Below are 22,936 nucleotides of genomic sequence, written 5' to 3'. Positions count from 1 at the left end.
CCCTGCATCTCGTCTAAAGGACCATACCGTCCACTGTCGGGGGTTAGTACCGATTGAGCGCAAGGCGTATTCAGCATCCCGCTGCGAGCGACGAACAGAGCATTCCACTAGGTATCGGAGCCGTCGTCAAGCGTGTGGCTGTGAGTACCTATTCGTACAATGATGCGAACCGACCCGCATCTCTCGTATGGCTTATACGCCCGTAAGGCACCCATGAGAACACGCGCCCCTTCCTGTCATCGAGCGTGCTATGCACCAAGCATTACTGTCATTTTGCTGGCAACTCTTCAGCTTTACTTGTTTTGTCGGCTTTGCTGACGAGTGTATCAGCACACTCGCAACACGCAGCGCAGTTCTGAACATTTCCTCACTCGATGGCTAATCTGACTGCAGCGGGAACCGATCTGTGGGCCTGAGAACCACTCACATGGCTTACCACCAGCCAGCTTACCCCACTCTGGGTATTCCTCAGCATATGCTCTAAATGGCCTACTAAAATGTTGCTGCTGCAGCTTACGATGCTGCTATTGTGGAATCACGACGCGGTCAGGCTGAACACGCGCAGAACACTTATCCAGGCTGTAAGACGTTCCTCACATTATGGAGGATCACGCGTTCAATCACTGGAGTATCGATCTCATCGACGATCAGCTACTATTGCTTTCGTCCGCAATGTCTTGATCCATATTACCATGAACGCTCCGCAGCGCCTTGATACTTGGAAATGCTCAGGAGACGGACTCGGCATTAGTAAACAGGTTGCGCTGTGGCCGAGGTTGGCATGGAGCCCACACGATTCATCAAAGTCCACGTGTTTGTGCTTAAGTCATACTTGTCATCCAATCCCAGACCCCCGGAGCTGTACTGCTTCACACGGTGAGGCCGACGAGATAACGAAGACTTTCCTGGGGGTGGTACTTTCCGTTGCTTCTGCTTTCGCACAAGCCAAACTTCCCCGCGCTTGCGGAAGATGTACATTCGCAAATCAAACCTTGATCAGCTACGTCGGGCCTTCTGCATGTATCGGGTCCAGGGTTAGGTAATTACTTGGTATAAAGGCTTTACCATAGGAAGGATGGCAATTGCCGATGTTCACTCAGCCACATAGAATAACATCTTTGCTTTCGTACGTTAAGACGGCCCGTTCCACTTTATCATGATGGGCATCAATCAGGGGTAGTCGTTCTACTGACCATGGGTGGACCTAGCCTTCGGGCACTGGGCTGTCCTTGTTCAGTTGGCCCAACATCACCTGCACCTGGATACCTACACAGTACATGTCTCACATTTCAAGGCGCCAACAAGGAGGTGCATACTGGCTATGAAGATGCAAAGGCCAGATTCGGCGCTTTGTAGGAAATTGGTCATATGTGCCACGTAGCCTCACATCAGGTTCATTACTTTTTGGCGGCCCACGAGAGCGCCGAGGGCCGAGTAGACAAAACAGCGGTTGTGCCTTGTTTCTACGTCAAGATCGGACGATGTACGAACAACAAGGTCGTAGTTCACCAGTATACTATGTAGATGTTTGGGGTATGTGCAAGCTGCCCTTGGTCAACTGCAGAACTGACTGAGGCTGACATCTCGTTTTCGTTTTCGATCAGCGCCTCACGATTCTGATCGTGTATCAAGCGCGCAATACGAACGAACCAATAGGAGTGTTTCCGCTACGATTTCCAACGTACAGCAGACTCATAACCCAAATGCGACTAACCGGCCCAAGAGCCTTGAGCAATTTCTAACATTGATGTGCCTGGACTGGTCGAATTTATAAGACATCCTAATAATCTCAGCCCCAGAACAACGTATGCCCCAACAGTGAAAGATCACGCAGATGCGAAGCCTCAAGACTTTCCATCAATCTGGGCGCAGGGACGAAAATACTCGGGATCTGCTCTCTCATACGCTCGGCAGCCGGACCACTCGCCTCCGCTCCGAGCTAAATAACCCTGGACTGAACCGAATAATTCCGGCTGCCCGTACCTCACGTGTCTGAACAGCATCGCATTCCCGACACCGTCTTTTGGGTGCGTCGATCTAAGGAAAAATCGCCTTCGATCTTACAACTACTCTGAGTAACCCGGAGTCTATTGTAACGGTACTCGACTTCGGCTTGTCATTGAAACCACAGGATGACGTCCACGGACAAGTGTTATCATCAACAATCTCAGGAACGACTGACAATAGAGACCCAACATACGATGGTGCACTCTGACCGGTATCGCACAACTGTCTCGTATCGGCCTCACTGTTCCGCCAAGTCCATGGGAAAGCACTCTCTCAGCACGAGCGTCGATGCTCGGAAATAACTAATGTCACACAAGTACGCTGGATCCACAGTGGGTTCGTTCGGCCATCATAAGGCTGAAAAGACTTGAGCGAGGGCTTCTAGAAACTACGTCCATCGTTTGAAGACGACGACTAAGTGCTTCTGCATGCGAAACCGGGAACTTTGTTACGGCGGCTATCCATCGAATTCGCCTATTGAAGTCTGCGAGCAGTACTCAACAAAGTCCTACACTGCTGTTGATTGTTCAACCGCTCATCGGCCTCGACGACCGTTCTCAATCTATGGTTCCAACTCGCAAAATCCAAAATCGCAATTGTGCAGGATGTATCCCGGTCGCAAGTACGATCATACCAACCCATCAGTCAAACAGTTCTGATGATGACAATCGTACCGGCGCAGTTCCCGAAGAGGGACTTCTCCGAGTACGATGTTTTGAAGATCGTTGATCGTCCCGCTTGCAGAACTCCACACCCGCTTGCGCAATCCCTGCTCTATAACCGCCATTCTGATCGAACACCTACTATGGCTGGGCTACAGTCGTAACGCTTGATCCCATACCACGTAACCCATGACGTTCGAAACCGCTATCGATAAGCAAAACTACGCGGTGTCTGCGATAGACGTTAGCCCTCAGCAACGACCATGACATGCGTGGCTTCTTCGTAGCCAAAATGCCACTCTGACACTTGAGCCTGGGCGGGTCTTTCGCGCAGCGACTTGCATTCTACGGCCAAGCTTTGAGCCAGATACAGCGAAAATCCTCCGTTCAATAGTCCAATGCAATACCTCAAGCTGCATCATGTTCGTGGCTCGGTGCCGGCTACCCGAAGCCACTGCCGACTTTTGCCCGGTCATCCGATGGCCATGCCAATTCAGATCCTCCATACGCCGCAGTCTGCAAGCATTACTCACACTTTACCGAAATAGATAGACTAACAGTAGACTATAGAGCAGTTTACGACCACGGATTTTCCGAGAACACCCGTTCGCCCACCCAACACGTGCAATGCTTCACTTCTCTTTGTGTGGATGAAGAGCTCGGACGGCTCCAGGATGGAAGCTAGGCAGGAAAGACAATGCTATGTAATATAACACGATTCATGAACAGTAAAATTGAGAACTGAGCACGTCCAGCAAAGTTCGATCATACCAAACTCTATCATGCCACATTCGATCATGTGGATCATCGTTGTTATCCGGAAACAACGCAACGACTCTCCCAGCCTCCAGGACCAGCTGGCCTGCTCAATGTATGGCTGAAATGCCCCGCCTTTCAGTCATCACCCAGCTATGGGTCGAACTTTCAAGGTGTAGCCGAGTACCTTCAGGTGTCTAAAATGACAGTACCTTCCGCTCAGCTAAGACATGCACGATTGAGCCCAATTGGCGAGTTGCGATCGAAAAATGTATACAGTATCGCAGATGTGCAGGACTTGGTCCTGTTCTGATTTTCGTGCAAATCTCCGTTACAGTCTCCGCTCTCATGGCTTCACATGTTTCCAATCTGGCCTGAATCTGTTTCTATGGATCCAAGGAGTCACCGAGCCAAGAACATAAGCACAAGTCTGGACTGGAAGAGATGTGCGTCTTCAACGCGCACCGCAGTGTACTCATGCGGTAGAGGAATAGGCGAGCAAGAACGCATTAGTCACAGGCGAATGCATGCATGGGCCCTAGTATTTCTCATACGCCAGACCCAGCAACACTCTAAGGCCAAGGTTGTCGCCAGGTGTGACTAACAACACTATAGTTGAAAAATTGACATGCCCGTAACGATGAAAGATTTCTGTCTACAATGCTTCCTCTAGAACTTACAGTTCAGAAGCTCGAGACGCCATGTATTCGACATTCTCTACGGTCAGATGCATCGAATGCATAAACCGTCAAACGGCTCGCCACATCTCGATTGCAAACTCGCTGATGCTGCAACCCGATGGATTAGGCAGGAACTCAGACCTGCGGGAGCGGCCCAAAAGTAATGGTCCGCCCTACGGACATATTGACTGCACTACACTATAGAGCTTTCTGTACAGCAGGGCTGTATCTTACGCACTTTGTTCGCCTACCTTCACCGTGCTGTACTATTTCCCCCATCCGTGCATTTTGCCTCACATCCAACGCCATGGGTAAAGGCGCTGCCATATCTAGTCTTCAAACGGTGGGAACAGATAAACCGCAGGCAAGCCGTGCTTAACAATGGAAGACTAAGACTGACTACGCAGATGTTTGGCTATGAGTCCTGCCGGACGATTCGTAGTGTGGGCGCAAAACAATACTCTTCGTCGTCATAACGCTGCAATTCCTATGCAGTGGCAGGATAAGAAGTAACAGGAGTGAAATCATCCAGATCTGGTAAACATGCAAGGTTTGGGTCACTTCTGGTGCTTTCATACGGGAATATGGCAAGTATGGGTGGGCATCGACATATCTGTGCTGCGGAGCAACACCTCTTTCCGGGTATAGAGATCTACTGGTAAGCAGCTACCAATTGCACCGTAGATACTTACGCACATTAACCGTTCGAGGCCCATGCATCATGTCAGACTGCTCCTTGGTGCGAACCAAAATACACGTGCTTTCGTGCTTCCGAATTGCAGTCAATGCTGTACAGGTTCGAGATGCGCAAACTCGAAGATCCATACTATAGTATCAGGCATAAATAGTGTAGGTGGGTCAAGGTAACAGGATTTTGCCTGGGAACACGGAACCTCTGAACGCTGGGCTTACACCAACTAGGAGCTTGAAGCGGCTGACTGCCTTTGTTGCACGCCTTATGCATCGCTGTAATAAAACAAATGAGCGGATCTTGCTTACTAGCCACTGCTGGGCCAACTTACACTACTTAGGCCTGCTACCATACTGCATCGTGCCAGCTCCAACCAGCCACTTGACAAAATAAAGGTCTGAGCAGAGATCTAGTTCTGTTCTTAGTTTCAAGCTTTGCATTAATTGTTAATCCCAGGTGCAAGTGGAGGTTTTGAATCCAGCTGATCGACTTATTGGTTGTACAATCAGGTCGCTTGTAGGTTGATTGCAGCAGTATGCAGCACTCTGTTTTATGGTGTCACTCCCATGTGTTAATCAGACCAATGATGCACCACAAGGCTTCGCATTGCTATTTTTCTAAACCATGTTTCTCCACCGCGGCGACACAAACAAACCCCCCTTTCACCTTCACTGTCTGACGCATGAACGAAAGACGGCTCGGCAAATCAACGAGGATTGAGTACGTATAAATGCAGCGTCTTTGTTACCCGCTAAAATTTCACAGTCGATATGTATGTGGCTGCAAGCCTAAATTCTAGATCACACTATCGCGATATCGGCAAGCCTCTGGTCGGGTCCTTACTCGACATTCAAGCCCAGTGCGAGGCGATGGCTCACGATCTGTGTTGATACATCAGCTTATCTATGAGTCCCTATACTCTACGATATCGGGGGTAAGCTTACCTCAGAAACGCCTCGGGTCCCCACTCCGTAGCCACTACTCTGCTACAGATGTGGTACGAGTGTATTTTTTCTTTTTCCAAATACCTGGCTGAAAAAAGAATGAACGCTGAGCACATTTCAGATTGTACCACGGGACGTAAGTGTATCAGCTTTCCTGAAAAGATAATCCATATTATGCTACAATGGCCTTTGAAAATTGTTGGCAAGACACTCGAGAACCGAGAGAGTCGTGCAATCTTTAGCCAGGTGTGGAGAGGGATCCGAACTTCCATCCATTGTGAAGGCCATCTTAGAAATACACGTTGACCCGCTGTTAGCATCAGTGTCTTTAACGTGGATGGAGTCAGTTTTAGCAGCTGAGTTCTCCTCAGCTGTCGACGCTTCTACGCTCCAGATCAGCCTAGCCTAAGAATGACTCAGACAGCCTGCAGTAGACAAAGACGCAGATAGCGCCGCTTCGGATGAGGTAATCCATATTGAGGCGGACGAATACTGTATCGATCCTGCAACACTACGAGCCTGCACTGTCAGAGCATTGGGTGTAGGTGGGATATTTCAAACAAAGGGTCTTACAATAGTGTCAGATGCCAAGGTGTCTAGACCTTCTCTGCTTCTGAAACTGCGAGGACCTTATCTTCCAGCCAGCATGATATGACGCAAAGGCCAACTGTGTAGGGATACAATGCTCTTTTCCAGACGACCAACACTCCAACAAGATACTGGTAGACCGCGGAACCTTTTACGGATAGTGTGGGAGTTCTTGTAGATATAGCAAGCCTTTCTGGAAAACATGTCGGAAGATGACTGTCCTCTCCTGCTTTTAGAGAGCGGGGGACACACTTCGACTGCAGATCAAGATCCGTGGTTGGAACGACCTCACAATATTACGGATAAGCTTCGATTGCTTCTTCTGAGCATAGCAAATACTGCGCCCGTTGAAACCGTTGTTGTATCCACTAATATATTCATATGTTCATTGGGCTTACGAGTAAGGGTGCTAAGCAACAGTAGGTACCTGTTTCGAGACTTCCGCACTCTCCTTCCTCTCTTTCAACTTCTTCAACCTCTCCTCCTCCTCTTTTTTCATCCTCTCCTGGATCTTGACCCTCTCCGGCACGATCATCTGCCTCTCAGCTTCAATCTTCCATCCTACTAGTGTGTCTTTGCCCAGCGCTCGCAGGGTCTTGCGCTCCACCGCGCTGTAATCACCATCCTCCCTGTCAAACACAAATGGATCCTTGACGCTGACCGGCGGATTGGTGATGACCCGCACCTTCCTCAACATGTTGTTACTCGCGCTGTGCAGCATGAATGGGTGCAGTAAGAACACATCTCCTACCACACCTGTGACTTCCACAAAGTCCTCGTCTTTCATCGTCTTGGCTAGATCAATGTACCACTGCAGCCCCTGCTCTTGCGTGAACTCGGGGTTCTCGCTCCGTGGTGTCATGCGCGGGCTCACTCCCTCGGGGTTTTCATACAGGTGCTTGGCAATGTGAGGGATCGCGGCCGGACAAATCATCGTGCCCCCGCCGCCGGGAACGATGTCTGTCCACAAAGGAATCACGAGCAGCGCTTGCTCAGGCGAGTCGAGATAGTGGACGAAAAAGTCGCCGTCGACGTGCCAGTTGTCCAGCTCTTGCGGCCTGACCAGCTTGTTGTGTTTCTCCGGGGTGCCAAGATTCACAATGAAACCGTCCGTCCAGGTGCTGACTGCGTTGTTGGCGTCGATCTTGTGCGAGCCGCCTAGAAGACCGCAGATTCCGCTCCAGACGCGTGGAGCAAACTCTTCGACCTGGAATTTCTTCCAGTGGGGCATGTTGGTGCGTTCGGTGTGCCTGGATTGGTTAGCACAAGGATCTGATGGAGTGGGCAGCGACGTACCATGTCGACATGTCGTGCTCGTCCATCCCGAGCCTGGTCCAAAGCGTCGACTGCAGCTCAGCTGCTTGCTCCTTGGAGAAGCAGTTGCTTAACTTGAGCCATCCGTTTTCCACGAAGAAATCAATCTGCTCTTGAGAAAGCTGGTACTGCTGTTCTGCGTCTGCCATATTGAAAACTCGAGCTCTCTGAAGGCGATAGTCTCAAGTTGAGCAAGAGTAGGACAAGACTTAAAAGCTTCGAGACAAGGAGATCAAGAGGTTTCCATTTAAGCTGTGATCGATCTGTGGTTTGGAGTTAACGTCGGCAAGTGGTCGAGCTACGGTTGTGAAGTGCTATTTACCCGGTGGACGGAATACGACGAACCGCACGTGGAGGGCTGCGGGGAAGCAAATCGAGACGTTCCGCGGGGAATACGGAGACGAGGATGATGCTTCTGCGGGGCGCAAGGGCGTCTACCTCAAGTCAAGAGGGCGTAAGGCGCAAGTCATTGGCGCTGTGTTTGTCAGCGATGCGGTTGTGCGACCGGGTATTGGGAATGAGTCTCGGAGATAAAGCTACCTGACATGTGTACAGTACCTGTACAATTCTTTGTTGTTACTATTTACATACATACTCTTGTTTATATTTTCGTCGTATCGTTTCGCAGATACATATATACATGTTGACGACCGTTCATTGCATTACTTCATAAAGACTGTAGATAAAGACTTCTTCCGATAGACCCTATGCTGAGTCTAGTTTCCGGTCCACCAGATGTAGTCGTTGGTCTCCTCTGGCGTATCGAAGACAAGCTCAGAGCTGGAGTTGGCAGGGCGGTCTGGGAACGCGTTTTGCGAGATCTCCCAGGTCTTCAGGTCAGAGACCTGGACGGTTGAGTTGCTGCCGACGTAGATACCAAAGTTGGTACTGTCGAGGCGTGCAGGGTAAATGCGAGTTGTGAGCCAGAAGCGGTCCTGTTGCACGTTAGGGGGTGTTGAATGAAAGTAGTGATAGTGTTTGACTTACATTCACGTAGACCTCGACGAGCGAACCATCGACAAAGATGTCCATGTGGAGCGACTCGGTGGTACCGTTGGAGAAGGTGTAGGGATAGAAGTAGCCGATCATGGTGTAGTTGGCATACTCATCAATGGTTGACGAGTGCGAGCGGTCGACGTTGATGGTGTAGTTGGAGGGGTCGTAGTAGATGTGGGTGTACTCCTCCAAACCAGAGCTTGCCGCGATAGTAACACCGGCAGGGCCAGTGAAGTTGCTGAGAGTAACAGCAAGCTCCATGTGGGCACTGCCAGAACCGACGAGCAAACTGCTGGACCAGTTTTTGACGGCCTTGATAGCATTCTCCTCTCCGCGAAGAGCCTCAACCACATCGGGGAGAGCGCGGGCACCGAGAGTGTAACCTGTGAAGGTACCGTTACGGTGCTCAACAACGCGGGTGTTACCCTTGGTTGTTAAGCCGCCATCGGCGTTGACCAGATCGTGAGTCTTGATGACGTACATCTCGCGAGGAAGAGCCATAGCGCCCTGGTACCCGCTCTGCAGGATACCGAAGCCGTTGTTCTCTTCAGCTGCCCATCCCCACTGGACCCGGCGGTTGTTCTTGGTGTCGTTGAAGCTGGTAACAGCGTAGAGGAGACCAGAGTCGATGACACCACCAGAAACAGGAGTGAATTCGGCAGATCCGTTCTCGCGCCTGGTTACTTGGCCCTCGTTCCAGAGACCCCACTGCGCGCGTGGGTGCCAAGTAAGATTGCCGCCCTCGGTACCCATAAGGACGTAGTAGTGAACGTCGTCATCCTCGTCCGTCAAGGAGAAGAAGTTGGAGACCTCAAAGTTGAAGCCGTAGGTACCGGTCTCGAGCAGCGATCCCAGGGTCTCGTTACTCTTAGGCTCCCAAAGAGCGCCGAGGAAGGTCCAGTCCGTCAGGTTGGACTGAGGAGCGGAGTAGAAAGGGATACGTCCACCACCACCCTCGCCCTTGATACCGGAGCCCAACACCATGTACCAGTGTGGCTCGTCCTGACCGAGAATGGCATCCATCTCGGGCCAGGGCTCAACGAAAGGATCACGCCAACCAGTGACGTTCCATCCCTCGGGGTGCTCCGAGATGATTGGGTTACCCTCATACTGCTCCCATGTCTCACCACCGTCGTTGGAGATGACAATGGCTTGCTTCTCCGTTCCGTTGATATAAGGAAGAGCCCAGTTGGTGGGCAGATGCTGGACTGCCGTGTAGAAGGCAATAAGCGTACCATCCTGTCCGCCAGTAAGGTTGTACGGCTGAGCAGAACCGCTGAAGATACCAAGACCGTAGTAGGACGAGTTCCTGGAGTCAGGATCGGGACCTGTACCTACGGACTGTGCCTGGTCGTTCTCCCAACCTCCAACATCAGTCCATGTGACGAGGTCTTTGGATGTGGCGTGTCTACGTGCATTAGCGTGTTGAATTCAAGTTTGTTGAATGTTACCTACCCCCAAGAAATGTTGCCCCAGTTGACGTGGTTGGGATGGAACTGATATTGGAGATGGTATGTGTCTGTGGTGGGATCATACATCATAGCACAAGGGTCCTGAGGTGTGTAAGCTCGATGCCAGACTCGAATGCTTCCAGTCACTTACGTTCATCCAGCCAGCAGGCGAGATGAAATGGTAGGTAGGCCGCCACCTATCGAACAGGGTGTTGTTGCCCATGCTCGAGACCATGTCCGCAGTGAGGACAGCGGGCCCTGTCGGTGCCGTCGAGTTGTAGCCAGAGCCTGGGTTCTGAGCCAGTGCAGACCCGAGCACGTAGCTCAATACAGCGATTGACCAATGCATTGTTCTTGAAGGTACTGTTGGAAGACAAGCCTGGAGCTGACGATCTACAAGATGGGAGTTGCAAGAGCTTTATGTACTGCTTGGACCAAGGTAGAATCCTCCTGACCGGAAGAGGCTATGCCATGACGCTCCAGAACCAGAGCTTGGGCACCGGCCACCTGGATCTGGGCTGCCCTCCTGCTCATAGTACATGCATGGCTGGGGCCGCGACGCAGTAGCTTGTCGTCGAGGGTAAAGATCCCCGCAAACCCTTCATGGCGCCACGCGACTACTTTAAGCGTTGGCGTGCATCCGTGTGAAGCGGCTCCTATCTAGCCTTTTGTGGCTTCGATCGCGGCGACTTATAGCTGACGCGCGATAGAGCAGGCTTCCTGGCGGCGGGCAAGTCTCCGCATAACGTCGAGTGAACAGTGGGTGTGCAACGGCCCAGGCGAAGATTTCCCCAAGAAACCGCCCGAGTTGAGGCTATCGTGATGGAGCTTGTCTTGGAAATTACCGGAAAAGGCCCCGTGTCGAGTCGTGATCAGGCGCGAAGCCGAGCAATCTCCCGAGCGTGCACACAGCAGCACAGCAACACAGCAGCGCAGAAATCCCGCCGGCAGATGCAGGGTTGAGCAAGCCAGCTGCACCTAGACCCGAGTAATTGGAGTCTGTGCAAAAGCTCTGGAGCCATGAGGCTCTTGCAGAGAAGCATTTTCGCGTATGGACAGAGCGAGAGCCAGAGCGAGAGCGAAACATGGAATGGGGAGGTGTAATTAGGGTGGCTGATGTCATCTATCGCTGGAGATCACGTGCTGATGATTGGCAGGAGCTCGGAAAACGGAGGTGCAGGGTGGTGGCTGATGTCATCTATCGCTGGCCATCACGTGCTGATTGGCAGGAGCTCGGAAAACGGAGGTGCAAGGTGGCTGATGTCATCCATCGCTGGAGATCACGTGCTGATTGGCAGCAGCTCCGAAAACGTGGCAGCTTGCTTCGACACCAGTGAGCTTCCTTGCTGACGGCAACGAGCTCCTTCCACTTGTTCAGACGGCGATGACAAGCGCACCCTAAGCTGCTGGACGCCTTTGCCACCACACCATGGCCCGCCTCAAGCTCTATGTAACGGTAGGCTGGCCGCAACCGCCGCCATCACGACAGCAAACATGTTGACAAGCTTAGGGTTCGGCCGTCATGGCCAACATGGTGCTTGCACGCGCCTACTACGAGCGTCCCAACTTCTACTCGGCTGCCGTCTACATCTCGCAGAGCACCGGCTCCCTCATGTTCCTGGTCAACCTGATGCTCATTGTAGCGGCAAGCGTCGGATACGGGCTTCAGCGCCTCTTCTACGGCCCGCTGCGCCCTATCGAGACGGAGCAACTGTACGACAAGGCCTGGTTTGCTGTCAGCGAGACACTGCTGGCCATGACCATCTTCAGAGACGACATCGGCTTGTGGTTCTTCACCATGTTCCTTTGCCTCTTGGCTGGCAAGGTGTGGCAGTGGATCGGGGAGGGCAGAGTCGAGTTCCTCGAGCAACAGCCGCCTGCAAATCCACGACTCTTTCACGCTCGCCTAGCCAGCTCCCTGCTCATTTCCGTCTTCTTCGACGTCTTCATGACACACTACTGTGTGACCTCGATCCTCTCAGCAGCGCGACCAGGTGTAATGGTCATGTTCGGATTCGAATACGTCCTACTCACCATCGCCTCGACGTCGACTCTCATGCGCTACGGCCTGTCGCTTGTTGAGCTCGCCATCACACAACGTCAAGAGAATGCGAGAGACGAGGCACGAACGCTCGCAAGGGAACAAGCGCGTCAACAGGCTGCTGCTGACGGTGCCGAAGCGCCTGCCGAGGTTGAAGACGATGAAGACGAGGTCGATGTTCCTGGCTGGGAAGACAAGGGCCGCTGGGTGTTCTACCTGGATCTCGCCACCGACTTCGTCAAAGCCTCGGTCTACTTGGGTTTCTTCACAGTTCTCATGACCTTCTACGGCATCCCCATCCACATTATGCGCGATCTCTTCATGTCTATCCGTTCGCTGGTCAAGCGCATCAACGACTTTATCCAGTACCGAAATGCGACACGCGACATGAACACCCGTTACCCAGACGCCACGGGAGACGACCTGAGTCGAGAGAACATCTGCATTGTCTGCCGCGAGGAGATGCGACCCTGGACTCCGCCAGGCGCACAAGGTGCACAGCCGGGGCGGAGGGTGGACGAGCGACAAAGACCAAAGAAGCTGCCATGTGGACACATCCTGCACTTCGGCTGCTTAAGGAGCTGGCTCGAACGACAACAGGTCTGCCCGACTTGCCGACGACCTGTGCTTGGTGAGCCAGCAGCTCAACCTACCCAACCCAACAATGCAGCGAACCCAGCACCACAGAACCAGCAGAACTTCCCGAACGCGCCATTCCAGGGAGTGTTGCGCGGATTTCTGCCAGGCAATGCGCAGCAGGCTCCTGCTAATCAGGGTCAACCTGGCGCGCCAGCTCCGCAGAACGCACAGCAGAACAGGCCTGCAGGCAACATGCGCGTCTTCAACTTTGGGCCTTTTCGGGTCGCTCTGGGGAACCTTCGTCTACCCGCAGAACAAGCAGGCAATCCAGACAACGTGCGGAACGCTATTGACCAGCTGCGCCAACAGGCCGACGCAGGACAAGCTCCCCAAGCGTCTGCTCACTTGCAGCAGCAGGAACAGGCTCAAACCCAGCCCCTGCTTTCCAATGCGGCCTTCAGCATTCCCACAAATCAGATGGGGGCTGCTCTCGCACAGCAGCCTTCCGACATTCGGTACGACATACTGCGTATCCAGCAACACATCATCCATCAGCTCCGTCAACTGAACGTGCAAAACGAGCAGCTGGAAGTGACTTCAAGGCTTCTTGTTGAGTTGAACCGCCTGAACGCCTTGTCCGCTACTGGGCAGCAATCACCTCCTGTTGCTCCGCTGGAACCGCAGAGTGCGAGCTCGTTCGCACCACAAGCATACTTTTCCAGAGGCGAAGTGTTGAGGCAGGGCGACGCCCGAGTTCCCGAGGGCCTGACGCTACCAGAAGGGTGGACGTTGAGACCTATGGCACTCGCAGCGCAACCAGGCCAAGAGAACGCACTGGCCTCGTTGTCGCAGCACCCGCAACCGGTGCCAGCATCTGCAACACCAGCACCTGCAATACCAGCACCTGCAATACCAGCGTCGGCGGGACCAGAAGCTCAGCCAGAAGAACCTCAACCACAAGCAGAGTCCGCGCAGGTGCAGCCTAAGCCTACGCCTACTGCAGCAACAACGGCCCCGACAGCTTCAGTCTCAACTTCAGGAGCGTCACCCAAAGCCGCTGAACCCAGTTCGCTTGAGTCGAGCTGGAGCTTCGGTAATCTACCCGAGCGAAATGAGGCGAATGGTTCAACCTCCGCGGTCGCAGGGGGCAGCTCAGAAGGCCAGAATGTGACAAAGCGGGCAGTTACTGTGGAAGATGCCGAAGACAACGAACAGTGAAGGCAGATGAACACTGCATTGCATAGCGTGGCGTTTGGATTTATTGCAATGATGCTGACGAGTGAGCGGTGCACCTTGGTACTAGTATATAGATACCCAATACTTGGAATCGAAGCAATCAAGCTCACCCTCTGATTCGACCCCCACGTGCCGCAGAGTGAAGCACGCCTGCCCAACCACCTCAACATTCGCTGTTCGTTTGTAGACTTGAGGATGCTGTAGCTTTGCCTTCGCATCCACTCAAAGTACTTCCAGCCTCGCAGGACTCCACTTTATCGTAGTCCACTCGACAGCTCCTTCGACAGCTCCTCACCGCATGCACTTGTGCGGGGAGCTTATCCAGCATGCGTAGTCCCACATAGCCCGTTAACGTGCAGGGGTGGCGGGATGTCGCCGACCACTCATATTTACGAACGCCCCCAAGACGTGGCCTTGAGGCGGCTACATGCGTCTACGAGTAGTGTCCGTGCAGCACAAGCTTGAAACGGTGCGAGCGTGAAAGGTAACACCCAGTCAAAGATGCAGGAACAGCAGAGCTGCTTCGCCTCGCTGGGGCTCCATGTGCCGGGATGAAGCTCACGGATAAGTGACCAGGCCCGCCTGGGCTTGGGCGCGCTTTGAGGATGACTCTTTTACCTTCGCTAAGACCTCGACAGCAAAGCGACTACACACGTTAATATTCTCTTCGCTTTGTTTTCTGTATTCCCAATCTCTTCTGTCAATGCATTCAGGAAAGAATTGAAATCATGGCGGTGCGTGTGCAGGAAAAGCCTAAGAAGGCTGAAGACGAAGGCCATGTCTCAAGTTGCGTAAACAACCTCATAGAAGCGTTCACAAATGGACTCAACATCTTCAAAAGACTGCGCGAAAGAAGGCGAAAACACAAATCGCGCAAGCAGGACCAGACTCCTGAGCCCATCAATAGCGCAGAGCTTCAGTTGTCCAATTCGTTGCGCAGAGGACCACAAGACCTAGCGGAGAGGTACGAAGAGTGTTATGGACAGAGTGGAATGGGACACAGGTTCGCAAAGGGTGATTGTAGGTTCATGTACAGTCCCACGCAGTGTTCACAATGCTAACTGTCCCCAGCAATCGCACATGCTTCTCTTGCCGAGATCCTCATCAGACTCAACACAGGACTCGTAGGCATCATCACTACCTTTCTGCACCATGACCACAAGGGCACCCACAGCGCCATGAATCTGAACTACAAGTCTCTAACAGACTTGTCTGAAGCATCAAGACGTGACGCGCTGACCAGTATGAGCCAACTCTACAACCGCTTGAGCCATTCGCAGCTCCAGATCCACCCTGCACTTCGATCAAAGACCCCCCAATACTGTGACTCTTCAGACGGCAACTCCAGCTCTAGTAACAGCAAAGACAAGAAGAAGTCTTCGAGCGCGCGGCGACCCAGCGGCTCGCACGTGACGCGCATGCCCATCAAGAGCTCCAGCCAACCGCAGCTCTGCGTCGTGCGATCCAAGTCGCGAAACACATCAAGAAAAGACAGTGTATCGAGCAGCAGCTCTATTACATCAAAGCCGACTTTAAAGTCAAGCTCACCCTACGCATCCCCCCTGCAATCCCCAGTGCCCGAGTACGCAGTCCTCGACCCATTGATGCACGGAAGACTAGACTTCAGGAGCGCCGCATACGCGCGCGGCGCCTACGCAGACGTCCCAGCACCGCTAAACATAGCGCGCAAACGTGTCGACTCGCTTGACGTTGTGCGCCCGGTCGCCTGGTCACCCTACGCGCAACCCTACGACTACTTCAGCTACATGCCGGAGCACGTCCACACGCCAACGCCAGCTCTTCCGACCTTGGCGCCAACACCGAGGAAGAGCCCTGCACCACCAGCATCGCGGAGAGCGCCGCCTGTCCCCTCCAAACCCTCGTCCATGGCGAGCGCCAGCAAGCCGCCGCCCGTGCCTGCCTCGGCCCCGATGAAGCGGCGGCTCGACAAAGTGACGCCCAGCTCGTACACGTTTGCCAGCGATAGCACGAAGCTGGGCGAGATCCCGGAGACTAGGTGGGCCAGGCCGTGGGATTATGAGCAGGCGGAGATGCTGAACAACATGGCTGCTGCTGCTGCTAAAGTGAACGTACTCGTACCCGTTACGACTGGCGACGACAAGGGGAAGGACAGGGGAAGGAAGGGGTTGAAGTTCTGGAAGCGCGGAGAGACTGCTTGAGAGGTGGGGGGTTGTGCCAAGTAACTTGTTTGGGTCAGTGTGCTTCGTGGGCGTTGGGCTGGTTTGCCTCTTTCTTTCCTTGTCCGTTTCGTATTGGGTTTCCTGGAGCGCTGATGATTTACGACTTCTGACGACTGATGATCTGACGGCCTTGTGTCTTAAGCGATATATACCCGCATTGTCATGGTAGGTGTTGGAGTATAGTTAGTTCTAGTGGTTTTGGCAGCGTTGAATCTATTTGTTGATGTTTTGGTCAAGTCCTGATTCGCAACTCGTTTCGTGAATTGACGGTGTCGCTCTCGCTATCTCCACGTGTTCATGCGATATTTCTTGTTTGTTTGCTGTCGTCTTGTCGCTTCACCGGCTGCTTCTTAGGCCGCTGATAATCGACATATGTGGCTCCGATGACTGCTGGTCTGACGATGGTGAGAACCAGGGATACATACATGTATCGCAGCATCCGGCTTCCTGACCCAGTTATCGAATACTTGCTGCGCCTCCAGCAAGCTAACCGCATCTATTTGTACCATCTTTGAAGATTGAGACACGCGGACGGGTGACAAGAAGGGGACGATTGATGAGGCAGTGGTGGTTAAAGAGGCAGATTAGTAAGGGAGATGCTGATTGTGTCTCGCAATGAGCGTTGGCATCGTAGTCTCATTAGACGTAATATTTGGGGTACCAAAGCGCAGATAGAACACCTCAAACTACTTCTGCGTCTACCTCGGCTTCGGAATCTTAAAGTTCGGCCGACTCGCTGGCAACGTCTTCGTGCAGTCCTTGAGATCCTTCAGATTCGTCACGCCATTCAAGCTCATCCTAAAGTATGCCTTCGCGTAGTCTTCATTCCAGTGTGGCTGGTTCCCCACAAAGCTCCTCCACTCGTCGTTGATTTTGGGATGCACACTCAGCACCTTGTCAGAAGGCAGAACAAAGATCTTGTCGCTGGGTGTGGTTTGCAGCGTGTCGTTGTAGAATTCTACATCCCATACACCCGGCGTGGTGTCGAGTGGTTTGTTGGCTTTGGTGGTGTCGACGAAGCGTTGCTTTGCTGAAGCGTGAGCGCCGACCAGAGCGGCGAGATCGTGTGCAGAGAAACCTTTCGCCTGGAAGAGCGCAATCAAGTTGTCGGCACTGTCGTGAACGTCTGGTAGTAGGCCAGTCGGCGCAGCTTGTGTTGCGTCTTTACGTCCGACAAAAGTTCGGACGCGTGGCCCTTTGGGGCAAGAGATCGTGGCGTGGTTGTGTGCGTATTGGGCGAGATCGGCGTACCCGACTTTGTACTTGGATTGTACGCCCTTCAAGACTTGACGGATGCCTTGCAGGCCGTTGTTTTCCGGTCGCCTTTCTTCCCCAAAGTCCATCAGCAAGGAGCCATCAGCACCGCCATTGGGTGAATCTTTATTCCATGAACCGGCGTCGTGAAAGCCAAATCGGATTGCTGCGCGAGCATTGTCATTGCATTGTCCATCTGCTTCAAGAAACAAGCTGGTGAGTTCTTTCGATACGTCGTACGCTGAGGATGTGTCAGTTTGGTTAGTGAAAGCTGGAGGTGAACATACAAGCACAACAAGAGTCAATGGCTGATAAACAGACAATTGGCTTGCTTGACTTTGTGTTATCGATACCAGGTTTTGTACCAGAGAGTACGTCTTTGATGAGTTGCTGGACTTGTGAGAGAGTCCCTTTCAACAGATCATCGATGAGCCCTGGAGCAGCCTCGCGCTGTTCTAGCGGACTGGCGAAAGCCAGGAGTGTGAGTGAGAGCAGAGGTAATGCCAGTACAATCTTGTGGAGCATTTTGACTGTCTGATCGATGTTTCAGTTGATTATGGGCTTCACTGCTGTGATCGATCGGGAACGAGAGGCGAGAGACCAAGGATCCGTAAGAGGGTGAAGGGCATACCTTATATGCTTCTACATATTTGAGGTCCAGTCTCTCTCGGGATATGCCTTCCAAACCCCGTAAGAGTCTCTGTTCGCCACAGGATACTCAGCCTCTGTTAGCTCTCCGTTCACGACGTGCCTGTATTAGCGGAGCTAGGTCCTTCAGCTCGCTTGCACCGCAATGGTAGCCTGTCACTTTACCTTTCTCAGCTTAAGATATGTGCCAAGTTTGATTGCCAAAGTTTATCGACCAATCAAACGCAAGTCAACACTCAAGTTGGAGCCGACCATGCAACGGCATATCAAGAGATCTGCAGCTACTTGTTCTTGTAAGGGCCAGCCTTACCCTGGGCCCAGAGGTTAGGAGCTGAGAGCCGGGCTGGCAATGCTTTTTGTTTGGGTTCCTGTCAGTTGGCCGAATCATACTGCGATTTGCAAATCCTTCGAGACGTCAAGACTGCTGGAATGCCGGCTCCATAAACCTTAATTGTATGTAAATGACGGAACAAAAGCACAGGTACTCTCGTGAGGCATATTTTCTGCAAAGACTTTCGAGCAGCTGCATGCCACCGGCGGGCTGGCAGTGAGAAGAACTAGAACTCGGCATCCGCTTACCATTTTCCATCCGGTACCTTGCCCAGGGCACTGGATTTGGCTTATTCGCTTAAGACAGCCACAGTTGGAGCGTTGGCGCTGCCGATCTGGACGCTCCCTGTGACTGCGGTACCGAGAGCCGTCAAAACTGAGCCTTGTCGGAAGGCAAAAGGTCCGCTTTTCCCACTGACAGAAGATCGTGCGTCCAACATGATAGGTGGGTACCGCATTCTTTGTTGAAAGTCGGTTATGCTATGCCACTTTAAGAAGCAGTGAGGACTACTAACTGGCTGGGATAAGGACGTCTAAACCTCTTCTGCAGCTCTACTTACAAGACGGGGGCTTCGAGGCTACTGTCACTGCTCCTTGTAGACTTTATCCGTCTGAGAGAGAGTAGAAAAAAGTCTAATTTCACTCATAAAGATTAGCTACATTCTAGTTCCTGTAAAGTGATAACTGGAATTATTCCTAAATAAGCCTAGCATACACGAGCTTCAACAAAGAATATGGTACTCAATGACAGCCGCGTCTGGAAGACCATGGCGGCGTTAACATGCGGTGTTGAACTACGCCAAGACCGAAGACCGCCTCCGTGCGGGGAGCCGCCGATGAGTTAGTCAAGCCTCGAGCTTCACCCGTGATGCATGCCATGTGCAAAGCACCCGAAAGTCAAGTCAAGCATGGCTTCGGTGATGGAGCCAAGATCAGCGAGGCCGTGTATTTCCTGGGTGAGTTTAGAATCTCTCCTGTGGGAAAGCCTTTTGGCCCAGTTGGAGGGTTGCCGAGCATCAAATTGTGAAGTTTTTGGAAGGCCTGCAAGGCATTACACTGAAAGGCCCCATTGTTGAGCCAGCTGTGAGCTTTTGGTAGCGTTGTGGTAGGAGTCTGGCGTGCAGACTACGGTTCACAACCTTGACGCACTCTCGACAAATGCTTGTGTTGTAGACGTGAGTCGATGGAAAGCGTTTGCTGAGCATTGAAGAGACCGAGAGTAGCAAGGCGAGACGTGATCACTGACTTGTCTTCTGTGCTCGGCTTTCAACAAAGTGTGCGGCGGCTCGTGCTGCCTAAGTGTGAACTGTGACCTCGCGTCAGTCTCGTGTCTTAGCTCCGGCGCTAGTAGCTAACGCCGCTTGCCACTTCCGTCTGCGAGCACCTGAAACACTTGCGCATTCACCGTGACTTTCAGGCCCACTAGGTCCTGTTCCTAATACAGTAGCAGTGTTTGTTATATCCTATACATTAACAGCGGCGTACGCGTGCCATTGTCATGCCTCTCGGGTTTGAGCGCATTAACGAGCGCACGCAGCGCCCAAATCCTCTGATCAACTTCATACGCACCATACCCGGATCCTCCTCTTCCACCGCCGAGCAGATCCTCAGTCGCGTCGCTGCAGTATGCTATCCGTTCATGAAGGCCAACATGGTCCTTGTCCAAGCCCTTGAAGAGTTTCCCTACAACACCGAATTTGTTGGCCGCAACTTCAATGCTGGCGAAGTAATACAGCTCGTACTGCGAGATCGGAACGGACAGTGGCTGCCTCAGCGCATGGTGGAAATGGTCATGGTGCATGAGCTGGCACACTGCAAGCAAATGAACCACACCAGGGCGTTCTGGAAGGTCAGAGATGCCTACGCAGTTGACTTGCGGGCGTTGTGGGCAAAAGGCTACACTGGAGAGGGCATATGGGGGCGAGGTAGAGGTTTGCATACAGGCAACATACAGATGAGCCAATTCGGTGTTGGTGATGTGCCTGAGCATCTTTGTGGTGGCACGTATGGGCGCAGGTCGAAGAAGAGGAAATACGGAAAAGAAAAAGAGACGGTATCCTACGCAGAGAGGAAGCAACGCCGCATCTTGAAGAAATTTGGCGCAGGGGGTCAGTCGCTGGGTGCAGACGATTTAACGAAGCTCAAGCTGGAAGGTGGAGTGCCAAAGAAAGGCAAACCTAGAGTGGCGGGTAGCGCTCGAGGCCGGGAGCTCAGAGCCGCGGCTGCATTGGCGCGATTTGAGCCTGTAAAGAAGGAGCAAGAAGAAGCGACTATCAAGATGGAGGACATTTTGGACAGCGAAACGGAAGACGAATACGAGAACATCGATCAGGACGGTGCGGCGCTCGATGTAGACGGAACAAAGCTCGTCGACGATCAGGGCCGCGCCCTGGTCAAAATCTGCGAAGACGAAGACGACAAAGATGGCAACGCACGCCGAGAGATGGAAGAAATTCAGGGCATCGCACCACAGCAGAAGCCCATCGTCGACACGTCTGCTTCCAAAGCTCCTACCTCACGGCCCAGTGCCGCGAAGCAAGGCTCGGTTGCTGGTCAGCCGCTGTCCAAGACCACCGGCTCTCCACCAGCGCAGGTCGTACATCTGGAGGAAATACGGAAGCGACGGCTTGAGCCTCCAGAACAACTTACTTCAAAGACAGCCAAGGTTGAATATGCAGCTACACCAACCACATGCGGCGTGTGCTCGCTGTTGAACGAATCGGGTTCGCTAACCTGCGCTGTATGTTCTAACGTACTGAATCCACATCTCATGCCTGACCATTGGAGATGCAACAGAGGGTCTTGTAAGCAAAGCGTCTACATCAATGCTGGTGATGCTGGGGCGTGCGGCGTGTGTGCAAAGTCGAAAACTGCACAGCGATGTAGTTCAAAAGAGATTAACGAGTTATGAGATAGTATAGACTCAGATACCCCATCATATTAATTCAAAGACATCGACGTGAATAATACGAAAGAGTTAGTATGGTCTTACATCGATCAAGTCTGTGTGCTGTGCGCCACTGAATACTAGCTCCTTTAGTGAATGCAGAGCTGACTAAGAGAAGGACTGGCCAATGGGAAGGTGCTCCTTTCACTAGTGTCGATCCTAGCGCACACATTTCCGAACATCGTCGTCATCGTTTTGCACCCTTCGTCTACCACCCGCAGACCGTCACCTGATATAGACACAAGCCCTTCACGAAATTTCTGGCGTGGCAATGGAGCTCCAATCAGAGGACAAGCTTGTCCAGGCCTCACGACTCCTACAGTTACCACGCGAGCTTCGAGATCTCATTTACGAGCATGCTCTCGTACGCGATACCGTACCGATCGATTGCGCAGTCGTTGAAGGACCTGGGTACCGTAAACACACCGGCTTCCAGTGCTCACATTCCCCTCAACTCCACAAAGCGTACCCGCTAGTTAGTCCCAGGGCTCATCGCAGCACTTGGTTCTTGCCCATATATGACCTCAAAGTCGACATTCAAGGAGGCACTTGGCTGGAACCAAAACGAGCTCAAATGACTTACCAGCTCGCTCCACCATGCACGATTCCAAAGGGCGCATATCGTTACGATAAGATTTCCTTACAACTGCTGTCAGTCTGCCGGAAAGTTTATTCAGAAGCGAGAAAAGTGTTCTACAAGAAGAATATCTTCAGCTTCACAGGCAAATTTCCTATCCCGACTGCTCTGACCTTTCTTCAAGATCGTCCTGCGACCGCCCTAAATCTACTCTCATCGATAGAGCTAGGCCTCACTGAAGACAACAACATGAGAGGAACCGCTGAAGCTCATTTCCCACCGACTAAGAGGTCTTCGGATTGCTTGGTGCTACAGCATGCATTTCATTTCTTCACTGATCTCTGCTCGTTATTGTCATCGTCTGCTGTTCAGTTGCGGTCGCTATGCTTAACAATCGAATCGCTGTCGTCCTATGGTGACAGCCAACCAAAGACACTAGAAGAGTGTCTGGCATGGGAGATGGGGAAGAGCGACCCTGAGAAGCCTTCGATCGCGTCCTGGATTCAACCATTGCTTCAGATCCAAAATCTTGAGTCGATAAGGATCTACTGGATTTCAGACAGACCTCGCTTACGAAGGATGTCAAACACTCTGTCTGCGATACAGCGATCCATGCTTCAGTGCATGGGTAGCAAGGATTATGCCCAAATAAACATCCCACGAGGTCACGAGCTCGAATTTGACGTATTCAAGGACTACGGTAACAGCTTTACGACCACACTTGTCTCGAGACCTCAGGTAGAGTACTTCGAGTGCGCAGAGTGTTTTTGCGAGAGCCCACCGACCGGTCTTGAGCACATCCATGTGGACGACCCGAGACACCCAAGAGCATACTACAAGTGTGGAGTGGCTACATGGAAAGAGCACCAGACTTGTTCCACTGGCTTCAAGAGCGCCTATACATCATACTGCGAACTCAATAGCAAGTGCTCTCCTCGGGTGGCGCATCGAAAACCATGCGGGGTACATCTTGACTGATAGTCAGTGGAAGGCACTGGTACCTACACAGCCAAGCTCGTCTTTCACCGCTAACT

General features: G+C 52.5%; 6 protein-coding genes across 6 annotated transcripts, besides 2 other annotated features; 3 read left to right on the top strand and 3 right to left on the bottom strand.

Annotated features, from left to right (window-relative positions):
* Positions 1–4,929: 4,929 nt before the first annotated feature.
* Positions 4,930–4,962: a mobile genetic element.
* Positions 4,963–5,103: 141 nt separating this feature from the next.
* Positions 5,104–5,149: a dispersed repeat.
* A 1,588-nt stretch (positions 5,150–6,737) lies between these two features.
* On the bottom strand, positions 6,738–7,791 carry EKO05_0009455 (uncharacterized protein; the record flags this gene model as incomplete). The annotated part of the gene is made up of 2 exons (XM_038942496.1): positions 6,738–7,578; positions 7,625–7,791. The coding sequence occupies 2 exons, from the start codon at positions 7,789–7,791 to the stop codon at positions 6,738–6,740; spliced, it is 1,008 nt and encodes a 335-aa protein (XP_038794848.1).
* A 567-nt stretch (positions 7,792–8,358) lies between these two features.
* On the bottom strand, positions 8,359–10,438 carry EKO05_0009454 (Beta-fructofuranosidase; the record flags this gene model as incomplete). Its single annotated transcript, XM_038942696.1, has 4 exons — positions 8,359–8,577; positions 8,630–10,046; positions 10,094–10,191; positions 10,241–10,438. 4 exons carry the CDS (start codon positions 10,436–10,438, stop codon positions 8,359–8,361), a joined length of 1,932 nt encoding a protein of 643 aa, XP_038794847.1.
* Positions 10,439–11,518: 1,080 nt separating this feature from the next.
* EKO05_0009453 (RING-type E3 ubiquitin transferase) lies at positions 11,519–13,927 on the top strand (the record flags this gene model as incomplete). Its single annotated transcript, XM_038942627.1, has 2 exons — positions 11,519–11,545; positions 11,600–13,927. 2 exons carry the CDS (start codon positions 11,519–11,521, stop codon positions 13,925–13,927), a joined length of 2,355 nt encoding a protein of 784 aa, XP_038794846.1.
* Positions 13,928–14,673: 746 nt separating this feature from the next.
* On the top strand, positions 14,674–16,125 carry EKO05_0009452 (uncharacterized protein; the record flags this gene model as incomplete). Its single annotated transcript, XM_038942504.1, has 2 exons — positions 14,674–14,965; positions 15,017–16,125. 2 exons carry the CDS (start codon positions 14,674–14,676, stop codon positions 16,123–16,125), a joined length of 1,401 nt encoding a protein of 466 aa, XP_038794845.1.
* A 719-nt stretch (positions 16,126–16,844) lies between these two features.
* Positions 16,845–17,925, bottom strand: EKO05_0009451 (uncharacterized protein; the record flags this gene model as incomplete). The annotated part of the gene is made up of 2 exons (XM_038942574.1): positions 16,845–17,641; positions 17,688–17,925. The coding sequence occupies 2 exons, from the start codon at positions 17,923–17,925 to the stop codon at positions 16,845–16,847; spliced, it is 1,035 nt and encodes a 344-aa protein (XP_038794844.1).
* A 1,951-nt stretch (positions 17,926–19,876) lies between these two features.
* On the top strand, positions 19,877–21,186 carry EKO05_0009450 (uncharacterized protein; the record flags this gene model as incomplete). The annotated part of the gene is made up of 2 exons (XM_059637546.1): positions 19,877–21,118; positions 21,166–21,186. 2 exons carry the CDS (start codon positions 19,877–19,879, stop codon positions 21,184–21,186), a joined length of 1,263 nt encoding a protein of 420 aa, XP_059493529.1.
* Positions 21,187–22,936: the final 1,750 nt, after the last annotated feature.

The sequence above is a fragment of the Ascochyta rabiei genome, chromosome 17 (genome assembly GCF_004011695.2).
Source record: "Ascochyta rabiei chromosome 17, complete sequence".
Lineage (NCBI taxonomy): Eukaryota > Fungi > Ascomycota > Dothideomycetes > Pleosporales > Didymellaceae > Ascochyta > Ascochyta rabiei.
This window is presented reverse-complemented; position numbering and strand designations above follow the sequence as displayed.